Source organism: Rhinopithecus bieti, unplaced genomic scaffold (genome assembly GCF_001698545.2).
Source record: "Rhinopithecus bieti isolate Rb0 unplaced genomic scaffold, ASM169854v2 scaffold_4553, whole genome shotgun sequence".
Classification (NCBI taxonomy): Eukaryota; Metazoa; Chordata; class Mammalia; order Primates; family Cercopithecidae; genus Rhinopithecus; species Rhinopithecus bieti.
In genome coordinates, this window is record NW_016804694.1 from 119876 (window position 1) to 137088 (window position 17213).

At 51.8% G+C, this 17213-nt stretch overlaps 2 protein-coding genes across 5 annotated transcripts; both read left to right on the plus strand.

The window, feature by feature from the left end:
* The first annotated feature begins 427 nt into the window (after positions 1-427).
* On the plus strand, positions 428-12580 carry FANCE (FA complementation group E). Of its 4 annotated transcripts, none has more exons than XR_001885095.1 (10): positions 428-908; positions 3915-4521; positions 5937-5981; positions 6299-6367; positions 6797-6943; positions 7825-7948; positions 8176-8254; positions 9029-9091; positions 10804-10929; positions 11714-12580. XR_001885095.1 is itself a non-coding variant. In XM_017870065.1 (10 exons), the coding sequence occupies exons 1-10, from the start codon at positions 661-663 to the stop codon at positions 11813-11815; spliced, it is 1614 nt and encodes a 537-aa protein (XP_017725554.1). In that variant the 5' UTR covers positions 428-660; the 3' UTR covers positions 11816-12580. The 4 variants fall into 4 exon arrangements, 3 of the variants coding, with proteins under 3 accessions (XP_017725554.1, XP_017725557.1, XP_017725556.1); XM_017870065.1 differs by having other exon boundaries at positions 9025-9091; XM_017870068.1 differs by having other exon boundaries at positions 6821-6943; positions 9025-9091.
* A 1275-nt stretch (positions 12581-13855) lies between these two features.
* On the plus strand, positions 13856-16863 carry RPL10A (ribosomal protein L10a). The gene is given in 7 exon segments (XM_017870069.1): positions 13856-13935; positions 14295-14369; positions 14443-14523; positions 14877-15025; positions 15942-16114; positions 16662-16761; positions 16764-16863. Coding segments are annotated over 7 exon segments (651 nt in total). The 5' UTR covers positions 13856-13930; the 3' UTR covers positions 16832-16863.
* The last annotated feature ends 350 nt before the right edge of the window (positions 16864-17213 follow it).

Here is a 17213-nt window from a genome sequence, read left to right on the forward strand (position 1 = left end):
TTGTATATCAAATACTATTTCTGGAGAGGACTGAAACCCAAATTATGGCAGTTTTTGGCCTGTGGAAGAGGTGAAGCTAAGTGGGGTGGTAAATTGTGGTCAAATTCTATGGTGAAGTCCATAACAAGCAACATGCCGTCAGCTTAAATACAGCGCGGGTCCTCCAGTCCAACAGGACCCCTGACATTCACTCCATTCCTCTATTTTAGGGAGTGATGAAGAAAGGGAGAGGGTTGGGGTCGGCAACGGCGGATCCCCCCTCCATCAGCCCCGCCCCGCCCCGCCCCGCTCCCGGGCCCGACCCCGCCCACAAACTAACCCTTTGTTTTGGTCACGCCCTGGGCCTTGGCCCCGCCCTCCTACTCCGGCTGGGGCCGTGCCCGGCCCCACCCCTTGCGACCTTCCCTCGCGCCCGCCTCAAGTTCAGGCTCCGCCCTCGGCCGCGCCTCCTTCTTTCCCTTTCCGACAGCGCACGAACTGCTGCAGCTCTGCGCGGCCGGGCTTCTCCGGTTTCCCAACGCCGAGGAGAGCTTGTGACGGGCGCTGGAGCTGGCCCGCCGCCGCCGCGTCAGGGACGGCGCTGGAGTTCCCCGTTCCCCTCAGCCTCTGAGCTGAGGCCCCACACCAGAGTAGGGGGCGGCGCGGCACCCGTGTCCCGGCATGGCGACCCCGGACGCGGGGCTCCCTGGGGCTGAGGGCGCGGAGCCGGCGCCCTGGGCGCAGCTGGAGGCCCCCGTCCGCCTTCTGCTGCAGGCGCTGCAGGCCGGGCCCGAGGGGGCGCGGCGTGGCCTGGGGGTACTTCGGGCGCTGGGCAGGCGCGGCTGGGAGCCCTTCGACTGGGGCCGCTTGCTCGAGGCCCTGTGCCGGGAGGAGCCGGTAGTGCAGGGGCCTGACGGCCGTCTGGAACTGTAAGTCCTCACCCGCGGCCCCCAGCAGGTGCGGGAGGCGGGGGCTGTGGGGAGACCGACGCACAGAGAGGTGAAATAAGCCCCTTCAGCGACGGCCTGCCGCGTACCCTATGAGCAGGGGCACCCTTCACTGAACACCTGCCGTGTGCGGGACACCCAGGATCTGGGAACTCGAGGCACACGCCTTCTGTTGGCCGTAAAGTATAGTGATGAGAAGTGGAGGCAAATCCCTTTTGATCGCATACTTCCATCTAAACAATTGGACACATACGTCCAGTATAAGTATACTTATGTATAAAGTGTATTATGTATAAAGTATACATACACTTTATACATAAGTGTATGTATACTTATGTATATGTATAAAGTGTAACACGTGTGTTAAAATACGTACATTTTAAAGTACAAAAATAGATATTTAAAACGTGATGGTGGAATACATACCCACTATCCTGGTGGCCGTATACTCTCTGCTTTTCAAAGCATAACGTTCACTGTAAGGCAAGATTGCTTTCCCTAAGAATGGTAACTGTGAATCCATATATTAGTGTTCTTGATAATTTCTGGCTCTTGGATGATATTGAACTTTGTTTTTTAACCTCTCTGTGACTAAGAATTCCTACTAGGAGCAGAGGTGTTGGCCCTGCCATTTTATTTGGTTGTGTTTCTGTTATTGATATTATCTCCAATTTTTTGGCAGGCATTCTATTAAGCTACGTGCTCATTTGTGAGGACAACTTTTGTTTGAAAAAAAAAGATAGTACAGTATCCACAAATGCACTTAACTAGCAAAGTTAACTAAAACACACAAAAAACGAAAAATGAGTGGGTGAGGCGCCATGTTCAGCTCCTAGTGGGGCCAGCCTTCCACTCTTCTTGGATACCCCTCCCCCATAATTTATGCTAGAAACCATCCAGATGCTAAATATTTCTAATGCTTAATTTTTTATGTTTTAGATAAATAGGGGAAAATGGGAGTTCCAATATTTTCTTCCTACACTCCACTTTGAATTTCTTTCAGGAGATGGGTCAGGAGAACTTGTTTGAATCCCCAAATTGGAAGCTATAGAAATGTTTGCCCAGCTATCTGGCTTATTCTGGATAGAGTAAGGGGAGGGCAGAGGCCTTAACCTGGGGCCCCTGGATAGAAAAGTATTTCAGTACAATTGATTTCCTTTATAATTCTAGATATTTTATCAAGTGCATTTAACACTCATTCTGATCACAGGTCTCTGGCACTAAAAAAGGTTAAAATCTCCTGGAGTAGGGTCTTCTCTACCTCTCTACCCCCAAATATCCTCCCTGCCACAAATTAACCATCTTTTAAACTTAGTTTTTTTTTGTTTTGTTTCGTTTTTTCTTTTTGATGGAATCTTGCTCTGTTGCCCAGGCTGGAGTGCAGTGGCGCGCTTGGCTCACTGCAACCTCCACCTCCAGAAGAAGCAATTCTTCTGCCCCAGCCTCCTGAGTAGCTGGGACTACAGGTGCGTGCCACCATGCCCGGCTAATTTTTGTATTTTTAGCAGAGATGGAGTTACCATATTGGCCGGACTGGTCTGGAACTCCTGATCCACCCACCTTGGCCTCACAGTCAGTGCTGGGATTACAGGCATGAGCCACTGCTCCTGGACCATCTTTTAAACTTTGACTCTAGTTTTTCTCTCTCACATAGTGTCTATATTCCACAAAGAAATAGTTGTCTTTTTTTTTTTTCTGCCTCACAACCCAAGTGCCTCTTGACAAATGGCCCTGCAAAATTATGCATAGGGAGGAGTAAAGACATGATGGGTAGTGGGCTAAATGCTGCCGTGACTTGCCACACCAAGCCTCAGGTCACATAGGATCTGGGTTTGTGCCTCGGCAGAATTACAGATGGTTACATTGCATCATGGGCCTTTGGAGCTTGGGGGAATAGTGTAAAACCTATTTTAAGAAAAGTTAGGTGCTTGCAGGAGAGCACTGGTTCTGCTTAAATCCCTGGGGCTCCAAAACAAAAGATCCTCATCCCCCTGTCTTCCCCTTTGACTCTGTGAATACTGTTTGGAATCTGTAAAGTGATTCCTTCTGTTTCAAGTTTCATCTCTGGGAAGCCTTCTGTGTCCACAGCAGCTCTTGCCGATCTCAGCACACTTATTCTCAGAGAGTTAATTCATTCAATAAATGCGCAACAAGTGCCTGCTCTGGGCTGGCGCTGTGCTGAGTCCTAGGACACAGAGAAAGGAAACACTACCTTCACCTTTTAGGAACTCACAATTTGGTGAAAGGAACACAAGAGCTGGACAGATGAGTGACCTGGAGAGTTCCAGGGGATTGCTGAGGGCAGCCATAGGGCTGCATGACCAAGCACTGCACAGCATCCTGGAGTATTATTTTTCCCTAAAATTTGGGAAAGAACTTTTTTCTTCTTTTTGTGTAAAACAAGCATGAATCTGTTATAGAGTAGGTTCCAGTATGAATTTTGAGCTGAAACAGATGACAGAGGCCAAAGAATACGGCCTGTCATATGATACTCAATGAACACTTACTGAACAGTTCTCGTGTTGTCTCTCTCCATCCACTGACTTTTTTTTTTTTTCCTTTTTTTGAGATAGTGTCTCACACTGTTGCCCAGGCTGGAGTGCAGTGGCATGATCTCGGCTCACTGCAACCTCTGCCTCCTGGCTTCAAGCCATTCTCCTGCCTCAGTCTTCCTAGTAGCTGGAACTACAGGCACATGTCACCATGCTCAGCTAATTTTTGTACTTTTTTTAGTGGAGATGGAGTTTCACCATGTTGGCCAAGCAGATCTCAAACTCTTAACCTAAAGTGATGTGCCCACTTCAGCCTCCCAAAATGCTGTGATTATAGGTGTGAGTCACCACACCTGGCCAACATCCACTGACTCTTACAGATCCTGCCTGCCAGCCCCCATCTGTCCACTGCCATCGAGCCCCCAGCTCTGCCCAGTCTGCCCTGTGCTCCCTTCAGCCAGACACTCTAACTGCTTGCTCTCCCTCTGCTACCCAGGAAACCACTGTTGCTGCGATTGCCCCAGATATGCCAGAGGAACCTGATGTCCCTGCTGATGGCCGTTCGGCCGTCACTGCCGGAAAGTGGGCTCCTCTCTGTGCTGCAGATTGCCCAGCAGGACCTAGCCCCTGACCCTGATGCCTGGCTCCGTGCCCTGGGGGAATTGCTGCGAAGGGATCTAGGGGTGGGGACCTCCATGGAGGGAGCTTCTCCACTGTCTAAAAAATGCCAGAGACAGCTCCAAAGTCTGTGTAGGGGGCTGGGCCCAGGGGGCAGGAGGTTGAAATCTCCCCAGTCTCCAGACCCTGAAGAAGAGGACAACAGGGACTCCCAGCAGCCTGGGAAACGCAGAAAGGAGTCAGAGGAAGAGGCTGCCAGTCCTGAGGGGAAGAGGGTCCCCAAGAGGTTCCGGTGTTGGGAAGAGGAAGAAGATCATGAGGAGGAGAGACCTGAACATGAGTCACTGGAATCCCTGGCAGATGGAGGAGGTGCATCTCCTATTAAGGACCAGCCTGTCATGGGAGCTAAGACTGGCCAGGACGGTTCCAGTCTGGAGGATGCTAAAGGTCTAGCTGAGAGTTTGGAGTTGCCCAAAGCTATCCAGGTACTTTGGTAGGGAGACTGGGTTTAGAGTGATCTTTCACCAGTGGTGGCTTTATCCGTGGGGAAGGCTGGTTGGGACACTTTTTCCCAAAGGAGTTGACTGTAGTTCTTGGAGGAAAAAGGAGGAAGGTAGGGTTTAGGGAATGTAGCCTCCACTCCACAGACTTTTTTTTTTCTTTTTTTGTTTGAGATGGAGTTTTGCTCTTGTTGCCCAGGCTGGAGTGCAATGGCACAATCTCAGCTCACCGCAACCTCTGCCTCCCAGATTCAAGTGATTCTCCTGCCTCAGCCTCCCAAGTAGCTGGGATTATAGGCATGTGCCACCACGCCCAACTAATTTTGTATTTTTAGCAGAGACGGGGTTTCTCCATGTCAGTCAGGCTGGTCTTGAACTCCCGACCTCAGGTGATCTGCCCGCCTTGGTCTCCCAAAGTGTTGGGATTACAGGTGTGAGCCACTGTGCCCAGCCACTCCACAGACTCTGAAGGAGGGGTAGGGAAGGGAGTTACTGGAGGTGGGAAACGTGTCCTAATGATCTATAACGTGGAGTTAAAGGGTGCCAGGCAAGGGAGAGGCTCTGGAGCCACCCCTGTTACCCCGTAATATGTGGATGGGAAGAATCATGACAGCATCCAGCCTGCCCCTGCCTCCTTGTCCGAGGCCTGGGTCTACCCCCATTTGGGTTGGAAGCAGAAAACAATTCTAGACAGCTGGTTTTCTTTTTTTTTTTGAGATGGAGTCTCTGTCGCCCAGGCTGGAGTGCAGTGGCACGATCTCGGCTCACTGCAACCTCCACCTTCTGGGTTCACACCATTTTTCTGCCTCGGCCTCCTGAGTAGCTGGGACTACAGGCGCCCGCCACCACGCCTGGCTAATTTTTTGTATTTTTAGTAGAGATGGGGTTTCACTGTGTTAGCCAGGATGGCCTCAATCTCCTGACCGTGATCCGCCCGCCTCGGCCTCCCAAAGTGCTGGGATTACAGGCCTGAGCCACTGTGCCTGGTGACAGCTGGGTTTCATTTGGACCTTGTCTAGTTTGGGTTCTTAGGCACTTTTCAAGATAGAGACTTCATGTTCTTGACTTTTTTTTTCCCCTCAAGACAGGGCCTCTCTTTCCCCAGGCTGGAGTGAAGCTGGGATTACAGGCATTCACTATCATGCCTGGCTAATTTTTTATTTTTATTTTTGTAGAAATGGGGTCTCAACTAGTTGTGCAGGCTAGCCTTGAACTCCTGGGCTCAAGTGATTCTCCCACTTCAGCCTCCCAAAGTGCTGGTGTGAACCACCGTGCCTGGCCTCTTGACTTCCTTGAATCATCTTTGCCGGCTAGCTCCCACTGACTTGGGGAGCCGGAACCAGGCTTGGGGTCATGCTGTTGGGGGAGGGATGTGGCAGTGACTGGGCTTTCCTCCACAGGACCAGCTTCCCAGGCTGCAGCAGCTGCTGAAGACCTTGGAGGAGGTGACTGGCCCCACCCTGTTCCCCATAGCCTTTCTTCCACCTTCTACCCAGATCCTAGCTATGCCCAGGAAAGGCCCAGTGCAGTGATATACAAGCTGCCTGGGGGAGGGGGACTGGAGTAAAGGTCTGAGGACAGTCTCTGAAGGAGCTTTTCTTGAACCAAGTGTAGACTTACCATCTAACACCAGGTAACTTCCTCTTCTCTGGTAGCGCCTTCCAGGATCTCAGCCACTCCTTCTGCCAACTGAAGGGGCGGCTTCAGTGACTTGTCACCGAGGGCTCTGCCAGCCCTAATGAGATTTGATTTGTCTCCGCAGGGGTTAGAGGGATTGGAGGATGCTCCCCCAGTTGAGCTACAGCTTCTTCACGAATGTAGCCCCAGCCAGGTGAGTCCAGATAGACTGCCTGGCTCTGAGGTTATATTCTCTCTCCTTTATCTTTTTCTATTTAAGTTTATGTTTTCCTACCTCACGTGGGAAATGTGGGAGGGGATTTTGTTGTTTTCTTTCTCAGTGATGGGGTCACCCTCTGTAGTTTCTTTTAGCCCCTGGTTCCTTCCCCTAGGGCAGCTCTCCCAGACTTTCTTTGCTCTGGAGTGTCTTTGCCCTGCTCCGTCTGCGGCCCAGTTGCTTGAGACAGCCTAGCGGAGGCGGGGTTGCTTGAGACAGCCTAGCGGAGGCGGGGTTGCTGGAGACAGCCTAGCGGAGGCGGGGTTGCTGGAGACAGCCTAGCGGAGGCGGGGTTGCTGGAGACAGCCTAGCGGAGGCGGAGTGCACGTCCTGGTGTCCTTTCTCCCCCGTGCGCCGCTCTGTCAGCAGATGGACTTGCTGTGTACCCAGCTGCAGCTCCCCCAGCTCTCAGACCTCGGTCTCCTGCAGCTCTGCACCTGGCTGCTGGCCCTTTCACCTGATCTCAGCCTCAGCAATGCTACTGTGCTGACCAGAAGCCTCTTTCTTGGACGGGTAGGTGTATTGGGAGGTACTCAGAGTGCCAAGGACAATGGGGAAGAGCATCTGGGCCCTCAGAAGGGTGGTACTTGAGAGAGAGGATTCCCAGCCTTGTAGACATCTGGGCTGTTTGGGCAGCCTGGGGCAAGGAAAGGATCCCTGCTTAACTGGCAGGGCATGGACCCCCAGACCATCTACCCACATGGCATCTAACTTCTTTTTTTTTTTTTTTTTTTGAGACAGAGTCTCACTCGATTGCCTAGGCTGGAGTGCAGTGGCGCGATCTCCTGCCTCAGCCTCCTGAGTAGCTGGGATTACAGGTGCTCTCCACCATGCCTGGCTAATTTTTGTATTTTTATTTATTTATTTATTTAGAGATAGAGTCTTGCTCTGTCACTCAGGCTGGAGTACAGTGGCGCAGTCTCGGCTCACTGCAACCTCTGCCTCTGTGGTTCAAGTGATTCTCCTGCCTCAGCCTCCTGAGTAGCTGGGACTACAGGCACCCACCACCACACCTGGCTAATTTTTGTATTTTTAGTAGAGACTGGGTTTCGCCATGTTGCCCAGGCTGGTCTCGAACTCCTGGCCTCAAGCGATCCAGCTGCCTCAGCCTCCCAAAGTGCTGGGATTACAGGCGTAAGCCACCATGCCCAGCCAGCATCTAACTTCTCTCTGGACACCAGAACCTTTCTAGAAGCTGATCAAGGGACTTTCAGGGATTTGGGAACTGAGCAAGAGAGGTATATATCTTTTCCAATGGGTGGGTCCATGTGAGTTCTAAGTAAAAGAACTTTTTCTTTTTTTTCCTTTGTAACATGTATCAACATCTGAAATGTGTGTTTGATAAATGCTATTGAAATGAAAAGAATTAATTTTTTCCTCCCTGTTGGCTATAGATCCTCTCCTTGACTTCCTCAGCCTCCCGCCTGCTTACAACCGCTGTGACCTCCTTCTGTGCCAAATATACCTACCCTGTCTGCAGAGCCCTCCTTGACCCTGTGCTCCAGGCCCAAGGCACAGGTAATTCTGGAACCAGCCCCAGGCCCAGTAGCTCTGCCCTCAATGTTCTTAGCACCCTTCACCCCAGAGTGGCCCTGGCAGGAGTTTGGTATTCAGTGATTAAAGATGCCTGCTGCTTCCCTGACAATGCCCCTATAACAGGCTGGGCATTCTGTTACCGCCTCCCCACTTTCCACCGTCTTCTACCATTTCCCCCCAGACTTCCCCTTCTGCTTTCCTCTACCCAGGTCCTGCTCAAACAGAGTTACTATGTTGCCTTGTGAAGGCAGAGTCCCTGGAGCCAGATGCACAGGTTCTAATGCTGGGGTGAGTGTGCAGGCCTCCATGCTGTCCCCACTGCCACCTGTTCCCCCAGGCTACAGTGACATCACATGTGTTGGGCCCTGCAGGGAAGGCTCACCTTCTCTAGGAAGCCTCATGTATGTCATCTCACTCCATCATCTTCCTCCTCTATGAGTCCTCTTTGCCTTTTGTTCTCAGGATGCACTCTCTACTCCTAGTTATTTTTTAGGGGACCCTTGTGTCTCACTACCAAATACTTTGTTGTCAGCTCCTGGGGCTTTTGGGGTGTGACCTTCCTGGCAGTTTTATGAGCTCTGCAATAGTGTCTGCTGGGGCTGGTGCCAGCATCAAGAGGTCTCTGACTACCCTTTTTTTTTTTTTGCGGAGGGGGCAGGGGACAGAGTCTTGCCCTGTCGCCCAGACTGGAGTGCAATGGCGCGGTCTCTGCTCACTGCAACCTCTGCCTCCCGGGTTCATGCAGTTCTCCTGCCTCAGCCTCCTGAGTAGCTGGGATTACAGGCGCCTGCCACCACACCTGGCTAATTTTTTGTATTTTTAGTAGAGACGGGATTTCACCATGTTGGCCAGGCTGGTCTCGAACTCCTGACCTCAGGTGATCCACCTGCCTGGGCCTCCCAAAGTGCCACTGTGCCCCACCCCTGACTACCCCTTTGTTGACTGGAGATCTTGGCTGTCCTCAGGGCCTTGCCATGCTGTGGGAGTTGCAGCAGCAGATGGATACTCAGGCTTGGGTGGGAGGCCAGGCATTTCTCACTAGGGCCCCTGCTTTGCAGACAGATCTTGGAGCTGCCCTGGAAGGAGGAAATTTTCTTGGTGTTGCAGTCACTCCTGGAGCGGCAGGTGAGCAGGCTGTCCTGGGGAAGAGTGGACAAGGAAGTGCTGCAGTCCTTGGAAGGACATGGGGTTCTTGGGTTTCTGAGTCCTTCAGTGGATGCAGGGTCAAGTAGGACAGCTGCCCTACAGCAGCTGCCTGAGACAGTGGGAGAGACCTGGGGCATGCAAAGCTGGTAGCAGAGAGCTGAGCACATGGTCACTTCAGCTCCACCTCTTACTAGCTGGGGGGCCTTGGGGTGGGATTTTTGATGTGTGTGTATAAATTTTATTTTATTTTTGAATAGGTAATAGATTCGTATGTTCACAATTTTTTTTTTCTTTTTGAGATAGAGTCTGGCTTTGTCACCCAGGCCAAAGTGCAGTGACACAGTCTTGGCTAACTGCAACCTCTGTCTACTGGGTTCAAGCAATTCTTACGCCTCAGCCACCCAAATAACTGGGATTACAGGCATGCGCCACCATGCCAGCTAATTTTTGTGTTTTTAGTAGAGACAGGGTTTCACCATGACTTGAGGCCAGAACTTCTGGGCTCAAGTGATCTGCCCTCCTTGGCCTCCCAAAGTGCTGAGATTATAAGCGTGAGCCACCATGTCCAGCCCATATGTTGACAATTTTAAAAGCTCAAAAGGATACTGTGAAAAATATTTCCCTTACTTCTCTTCTCCAACCATCCAGAGTCCCCCAGTTTCAGGGGAAACCCCCCTCCCAGAGATACCATCTATATGTGGAAACATGTTTACACTTACTATCCATCCTACTTTTTATGGAAATTGCAACACACCAAACTCAGTGCCCTGTACCTTGCTTTTTTTACTTCACAGTATATTTTGGTGATTTTTTTTCATATCAGTACCTAAAATTCTGCCTCATTTGTTTATATCTTAGATAACTGACCTAAATTCTTTATGCCTGTAGTTTCCTCATCTACAAAAGGAGAGATACAATATTAATAGCACCCACCACATAAGATTGGAGTGAGGTTTAAATGAGATAATTGGTATAAAGTACTCAGAATGGTACCTGATGCACAGTGTTTATTAAATTATTATTATTTGAGACGGAGTCTCACTATATCACCTAGGCTGGAGTGCAGTGGCGCGATCTCGGCTCACTGCAACCTCTGCCTCCTGGGTTCAAGTGATTCTCCAGCCTCAGCCCCCTGATTAGCTGGGATTACAGGCACGCACCACCATGCCCAGCTAATTTTTGTATTTTTAGTAGAGATGGGATTTCACCATGTCAGCCAGGTTGGTCTCGAAGTCCTGACCTCAGGCGATCCGCCCTCCTCGGTCTCCCAAAGTGCTGGGATTACAGGTGTGAACCACCACACCCAGCCTAAATTATTATTATGAAGAGCCAGGAGATTAAGGTGGCAGTGTCTCTTGGGCCCTGACTCATTTATATCTTTAACCACTGAACCAGACGAGGGATCCTTGGCTTCCCCTTGGTCCTAATCTGAGCCTTTGCAATGGTAGCCACCATTTTCTGAGACGTGCGTGTCTTATGTGCATTATCTCATTTAATCCTTTTCACAGTCTTCCATTAGATATTCTGAGCCTCATTTTACAGATGTGGAAATGGAGGTTTAGGTTGGTTAAGTAACCTGCCCAGGGTCACCCAGCTAGGAAGTGGTGGAGTTAGGAATTGAATCCAGGACTGGCCGAATGAAGAGCCCAAGCCCTTCTTGTGATTACTGCTCCATCTCCCAATGTGTGCAGGTGGAGATGACCCCTGAGAAGTTCAGTGTCTTAATGGAGAAGCTCTGTAAAAAGGGACTGGCAGCCACCACCTCCATGGCCTATGCCAAGCTCATGCTGACGGTGATGACCAAGTACCAGGCTAACGTGAGTACTGATAGGGCCATAGGGCTGGTCCTGCTGGCAGGGCTGCCCTGGGCCTGCCACAAGGGTGTATGAATATGTAGGTCAGGGATAAAACCCTGAGTGCTGGGGTTGATGTAGACCCTCCCAGAAAGATGGAAGTATGAACATGCTTCTGTTGCACAGTTTCAGCGAGCTCCTGAATCCTCTGGAGATCCGAACAGAAGGACCTCCAATGTGAGGCATCAGGAGTCATTCAAGGGCCTTCAACCTGGGAGTAACTTGGTCAGATCTGTACTATTAAGAAGCATCTGGCTTCTGTGAGGAGTGGGATTGGAGGGTGAAGATCTAGGGCCTGAGACCTGTCAGGAGGTTGTAGCAACAGGGCAGAAAGAGAAAGTGTGGCCCCAAAGGAAGGCAGGTGTCACACAGTAGAGTGTCTGTGAACCTCAGTTTTCTCATCTGTAAAACGGGAGGGTTTTGAGGATTATATACAGCAATGCATATACATGATGTTTATGTATGTTTGTATATGGATTGATGCATATAAAGTGCCGCCACATAGTAAACACACAATAATTGTCAACTATTACTAATGTGGCTGGCTTAGTAAGTTGTGCAGCTAGTATTTGGCGCCAGGTCCACCTGGTTAACCATGGTGAAATAATGAGATTAGATTGCTCAGGAGTCTCCTCCTCCTTCCATCCTCCTGGCTTCCTCTCTCCTTCCTCAATAGAGACCCTGGGGTAGTGGGGAGAGAGGAGGGATCAGCTGCTGGAGTCCTGACATGATTTTGCCTTCTCCGCAGATCACTGAGACCCAGAGGCTGGGCCTGGCTATGGCCCTAGAACCTAACACTACCTTCCTGAGGAAGTCCCTGCAGGCCGCCTTGAAACATTTGGGCCCCTGACCATCCAGCAAGGGACCACCCTCTTGGTGCTCCATCACCAGCTTCCTGAAGGGCATTTCTGTCTTCACCACCTTCTGTCTTGAGCCCTAGCCTGAGGATAAAGGCTGAGCCTGGCCATCCCAGATTCCAACTGCCTCCCTGTTCCAGGCTGCATAGGGGCATACTGGCTTCCCAGCCAACAGGGAGGCAGGCTCTTGGGCTAAGGAAGCTCAGCTATATTTTTCATTTCTTTTGTTTTTGAGAGAAGGTATTGCTCTGTCATCCAGGCCGGAGTGCAGTGGTGCGATTGATCATGGCTCACTGCAACCTCTGCCTCCCAGGCTCGATCCTCCCATGTAAGCCTCCCAAGTAGCTGGGACTACATGCACATGACACTGTGCCCCAGCTAATTTTTTTATTTTGTAGATAACAAGCTGGTCAGGGCTGGTCTTATACTCCTGAGCTCAAGTGATCTTCCCGCCTTGGCCTCCCAAAGTGTTGAGATTCACAGGTGTGAGCCACCACACCAGGCCAGAGCTATATTTTCAAAGGCTGCTGGCCCCAGGCACACTCCTCATCAATTCTCAGGCTGCAGGGACAGAAACTTTCCGACAGGGCTCAGTAGGGTCAAGCCGACCCAGAGTGGACATGGGATGCTCCAGGAGATCTAGGGTACCGGTGTGCTCAGATGAAGCTCTTGTGCTCCTGTATGTTATGACCTTCTGTGTTTTTGTTTCTGACTTGAATTTATCAATGGTATTGAATAAAAAGCAAGTTCAATAATGTCTTTTTCTTTTCTTTTTTTTTTTTTGAGGCAGAGTCTGACTCTGTCACCAGGCTAGAGTGCAGTGGCGTGACCTCGGCTCACTGCAACCTCCACCTCCCCAGTTCAAGCGATTCTCCTGTCTTGGCCTCCTGAGTAGCTGGAATTACAAGCTCCTGCCACCATACCCTGCTCATTTTTGTATTTTTAGTAGAGACGGGGTTTCACCACATTGGCCAGGCTGGTCTCAAACTCTTGACTTTAGGTGATCCACCTGCCTCCCAAAGTGCTGGGATTACAGGCGTGAGCCAGGACGCCTGGCCAATGTCTTATTAGAAGCAGTACCTTCCTTCCTGTGAATTCTGGGTATTGAACTCATCCCCACCCCCTCCACCTCCCTGCTCAATGACAAGGAACATCTTTTTCCTGGTGAGGGGAAGGGTGTAGGGTATCTTACTCACTTTCTGAGGGCCAAATAATGTGTAATACCACCCACCCCATCCTACAGGAGCTGCTCCCACCAGGCAGGGGGATAGGTGGGAATGGACATCTTAAAGGTGGGAGTGACTCAGTCTGGAGTTAGGGAAGGGTTTTGGGCAGATGAACCCTAGGAGAGATCTGAAGGGCTCTTTGGGTTACAGTGGGCTAAGAGGATGAGACCCATTGGACAGAGGAAAGAGCAGAGAAGACACCTTAATGGGTGTGCAGTGCTGTGTGCCTGTTTTACATCTTTGTATTCCTGTAGCACCTGGTTAGACGCCTTATTCATAGTAGTCACACTTAAAACGTAGATGTTATCAAATTATCAAGTGAAAGTTCACTTTAGGACTTTCCCAGCTCTTCCCCTCTGCAGGCGCTGAGAGTCAGGAACAGAACTTTCCGGACAGTTATCACGAGTCCACGTTAGAGCAAGGTGCTGAGGGAGGGGGGTGGGGCCAAGGAACAAGGCTTGCTTTTGAGAACATAAGCTGGTGCGGAGGGCGCGAGGGGAAAGGGGTTTGAGGGACAAGCATGCCGGAATCCACGCTGTCAGTGAACATCACTGGGCTGTACCAGTACGTGTGACTACCGAAGCTCGAGTCCTGAACCCAGCTGCTTCCCTAGGGGCCCAGCAACAGAGGGCGCGAATCGGCACATTACCTGGGGCCACGGGGCGCTCAGGGCTGCGACAACTCTGTGGGTTCCCGCGCCGGCCTAGCGGCCCAACGACGCCCCCAGCGGACGGAGAAGGCCGCGCTTCTCGGGGTTGGCCCACCCAACCTCTGTGTGGGTAGGACCGAGGAACAACGCATTCTCGCGAGATCAGGGCCACTATTAGAGCGCATGCGCAAACCGTACTAGTCTCTTTTCCGGTTAGAGCGGCGTGAGAAGCCATGAGGTAAGTGGTCCTGAAACCCCTATCTGCGTTCATCCGCGCCTCCAGGTGCCCCGCCAAGGATGCGGCTCCTGCAGGCCGAACTGCGGGCCCTTGCGCCACCTTCGCCGCGGGGCATTTCTCAAGGCGGGTCGGCCTGCGGGTAGCCCTTCCTACCAGGTCCGATCACCGAAAGGCTCCCTCTTCCACCGGGGTTTGGGTCTGGGTCTGGGCTGCCGTCGCTCTACTTGGTGTCCGGAATCTACTGGGGAGTCCGCCGTGGGTCGCCCGCCCGTCTCGAAGCTTGGAGCCTCGGAGGCTTCCGAGCAGTCCGAGCGTGTGGACTCCGCGGCCCTGAGCGCGCTGTCGCTTCTCTCACGCAGCAGCAAAGTCTCTCGCGACACCCTATACGAGGCGGTGCGGGAAGTCCTGCACGGGAACCAGCGCAAGCGCCGCAAGTGAGTGCCGACCCTGGGGCAGGGCGCGGGTGGTGAGGTCCGGCGTGTGCTTAACCCCCTTTCTCTCTCGAAGGTTCCTGGAGACAGTGGAGTTGCAGATCAGCTTGAAGAACTATGACCCCCAGAAAGACAAGCGCTTCTCGGGCACCGTCAGGTTGGCACCGTTCTGACCCCACCCAGCCCTCAGTGCCCCCGTGCCTGCCCCTCCCCTGCAGGCTCCCGCTGAGCCGGAGGCGGGCACGTCGGTACTGATGTGTTAGGGTAGTTCAGACCCCCTGCTCCGGGCAGGCGCGGCTGGACGGACCCCCACCCTGGGTCTTAAAACATGAGGGGAGGCGTGGGGAGGCCTTGGCCGAGCCCGCCGGCCAGCCTGAGAAGCCAGGCTGACTGCTGGTGAATGTGAACGCTCCGGGTAAGGCTCGGTGGCTGCTGCGGTCCCACACCCTTCACCGGTCCTCGGGACCCAGGGCTAGGCATAACCTGTTGATGCTGTCCCCCAAAACGCAGGCTTAAGTCCACTCCCCGCCCCAAGTTCTCTGTGTGTGTCCTGGGGGACCAGCAGCACTGTGACGAGGCCAAGGCCGTGGATATCCCCCACATGGACATCGAGGCGCTGAAAAAACTCAACAAGAATAAAAAACTGGTCAAGAAATTGGGTGAGTCCGGCCGCTGTGGTTTTGCTGTGGTTTTGCATGTGAGATGTGGGGTGGAGGCGGTAGAAAGGCTTTTCTGCCATTTCGATTTTTAAATGATGAGGGGGCTAGACTAGCAAATGCGGCGGTGGTTGCCTAGCTGGCCTGAGTGCTGTTTTAGCTTTGGGGTGGTTTGATGTTTGTATTTGCTATGAGGATTCCAGTTGATGAGGGAGGCCAGGTGCTGGTGACGTATGATTTGGAAATCTTACCCTGCGTTGTTTAGGCAGTGGCATTAGACTGCTTTTACAGGTAGGAAGCAGACATTCCCAGTTGTCACGTGTCCAGGGTCCACCGCTAAGAAATAGGCACAATTCGAGCCGAAGCAGCCTTTTTTTTTAGTTATTTTTTGAGACGGGCTGGAGTGCAGTGGTGCAATCTCAGTTCACTGCAAGCTCCGCCTCCTGGGTTCATGACATTCTCTCGCCTCAGCCTCCCTAGTAGCTGGGACTACAGGCGCCCGCCACCACGCCCGTCTAATTTTTTTTTTTTTGTAGTTTTAGTAGAGACGGGGTTTCACCGTGTTAGCCAGGATGGTCTCGATCACCTGACGTCATGATCCGCCCAAAGTGCTGGGATTTACAGGCGTGAGCCCCCGCGCCCGGCCTGAGCCCTGGCAGTCTTGACCGGAGCATCCGTTGTACAGCGGTTATGCCATGGATCATGGGTCAGCCTGATTTTCTGAGAGCGTGATTCGGGACCAGTGAAGGTCCAGAGGACTTTCTGGAAATCTTTTAGGCGGGGGAAAAGACTGAGGAGGGGGTAGAGAGGGTGCTGCTTGGATGTCACATGGTTGATTAAAGTTTCTGGCCTGCCCCATTTGAGGTGTGCCTTGCTGACCAGGTCCTAAGCATTGCCAATGGCTTCCTGTCTTTACCAGCCAAGAAGTATGATGCGTTTTTGGCCTCAGAGTCTCTGATCAAGCAGATTCCACGAATCCTTGGCCCAGGACTAAATAAGGCAGGAAAGTTCCCTTCCCTGCTCACACACAACGAAAACATGGTGGCCAAAGTGGATGAGGTGAAGTCCACAATCAAGTTCCAAATGAAGAAGGTGAGGGGGTCTGGTGGGTTGCTATGGGTGAAGGTGTTGGCAGGGTCTAAATCTTTTTTTTTTTTTTTTTTTGAGGCAGAGTCTCACTCTGTCGTCGCCGGGGCTGGGAGTGCAGTGGCCGGATCTCAGCTCACTGCAAGGCTCCGCCTCCCGGGTTTACGGGGCCATTCTCCTGGGGCTCAGCCTCCCGAGTAGGCTGGGACTACAGGCGCCGCGCCAACTTCCAGCCGCCCGGCTAGTTTTGTATTTTTAGTAAGACGGGGTCACAGGGTGTTTAGTCAGGATGGTCCTCGATCTCCTGACCTCGTGATCCGCCCCGGTCTCGGCCCTCTCAGAAGTGGCTGGGATTACCACCGTGCCCGGCTAAATCTTACCCAAGTCTCTAAATATGCCAGTAAGAGCACCCACCAGGATTGAAACTTGGAGTAACCCTGGTCTTCCTTGGCCCAGATCCAAATACCTGCTCACCAGGCCACTGGGGGAGGAAGGACAGGCCATTTGCCATTCTTCCACCAACCTGACTTGATCCTCTTTTCTGTCCTCCCAGGTGTTATGTCTGGCTGTAGCTGTTGGTCACGTGAAGATGACAGATGATGAGCTTGTGTATAACATTCACCTGGCTGTCAACTTCTTGGTGTCATTGCTCAAGAAAACTGGCAGAATGTCCGGGCCTTATATATCAAGAGCACCATGGGCAAGCCCCAGCGCCTATATTAAGGCACATTTGAATAAATTCTATTACCAATCCCCTCTGTCTGCCTGTGATTGAGGGTGGGGGGGGGTGGTTTGTCAGCTGACAAGTGAGGGCCTTGGCACTGCCATGGTTAGTTGTGTAGCTCGTCACCTTGATGATGGATAGTTGGGTACTACAGGGAAGAGGATGTTTTTCTGCCATCAAAATTAGGCAGTCTTGGGTATGTGATAGGGTACTAACAGCATTGAAGCTTTTTGACAGGATTGGTCCATGTAAATTTAAAATAAGGATTTTAGTCAGCATTTCTGTCTTAACAAGGCCCCACGTGGAGTATCCTATGCTTTAGGTCAGTAATGAGTAAATGTTAAGGAAAACAAGGCGCACAGCAAACCAGTACAAAAGTGT

What these genes read in the sequence shown, in the direction of transcription:
- FANCE (XM_017870065.1), top strand. Translation starts at nt 661, where the DNA reads ATGGCGACCCCGGACGCGGGGCTCCCTGGGGCTGAGGGCGCGGAGCCG. An exon ending in GAAGCCTCTTTCTTGGACGG is followed by an intron (nt 6,944 to 7,824) that starts GTAGGTGTATTG and finishes TGTTGGCTATAG; the next exon opens with ATCCTCTCCTTGACTTCCTC. An exon ending in TGACCAAGTACCAGGCTAAC is followed by an intron (nt 10,930 to 11,713) that starts GTGAGTACTGAT and finishes CCTTCTCCGCAG; the next exon opens with ATCACTGAGACCCAGAGGCT.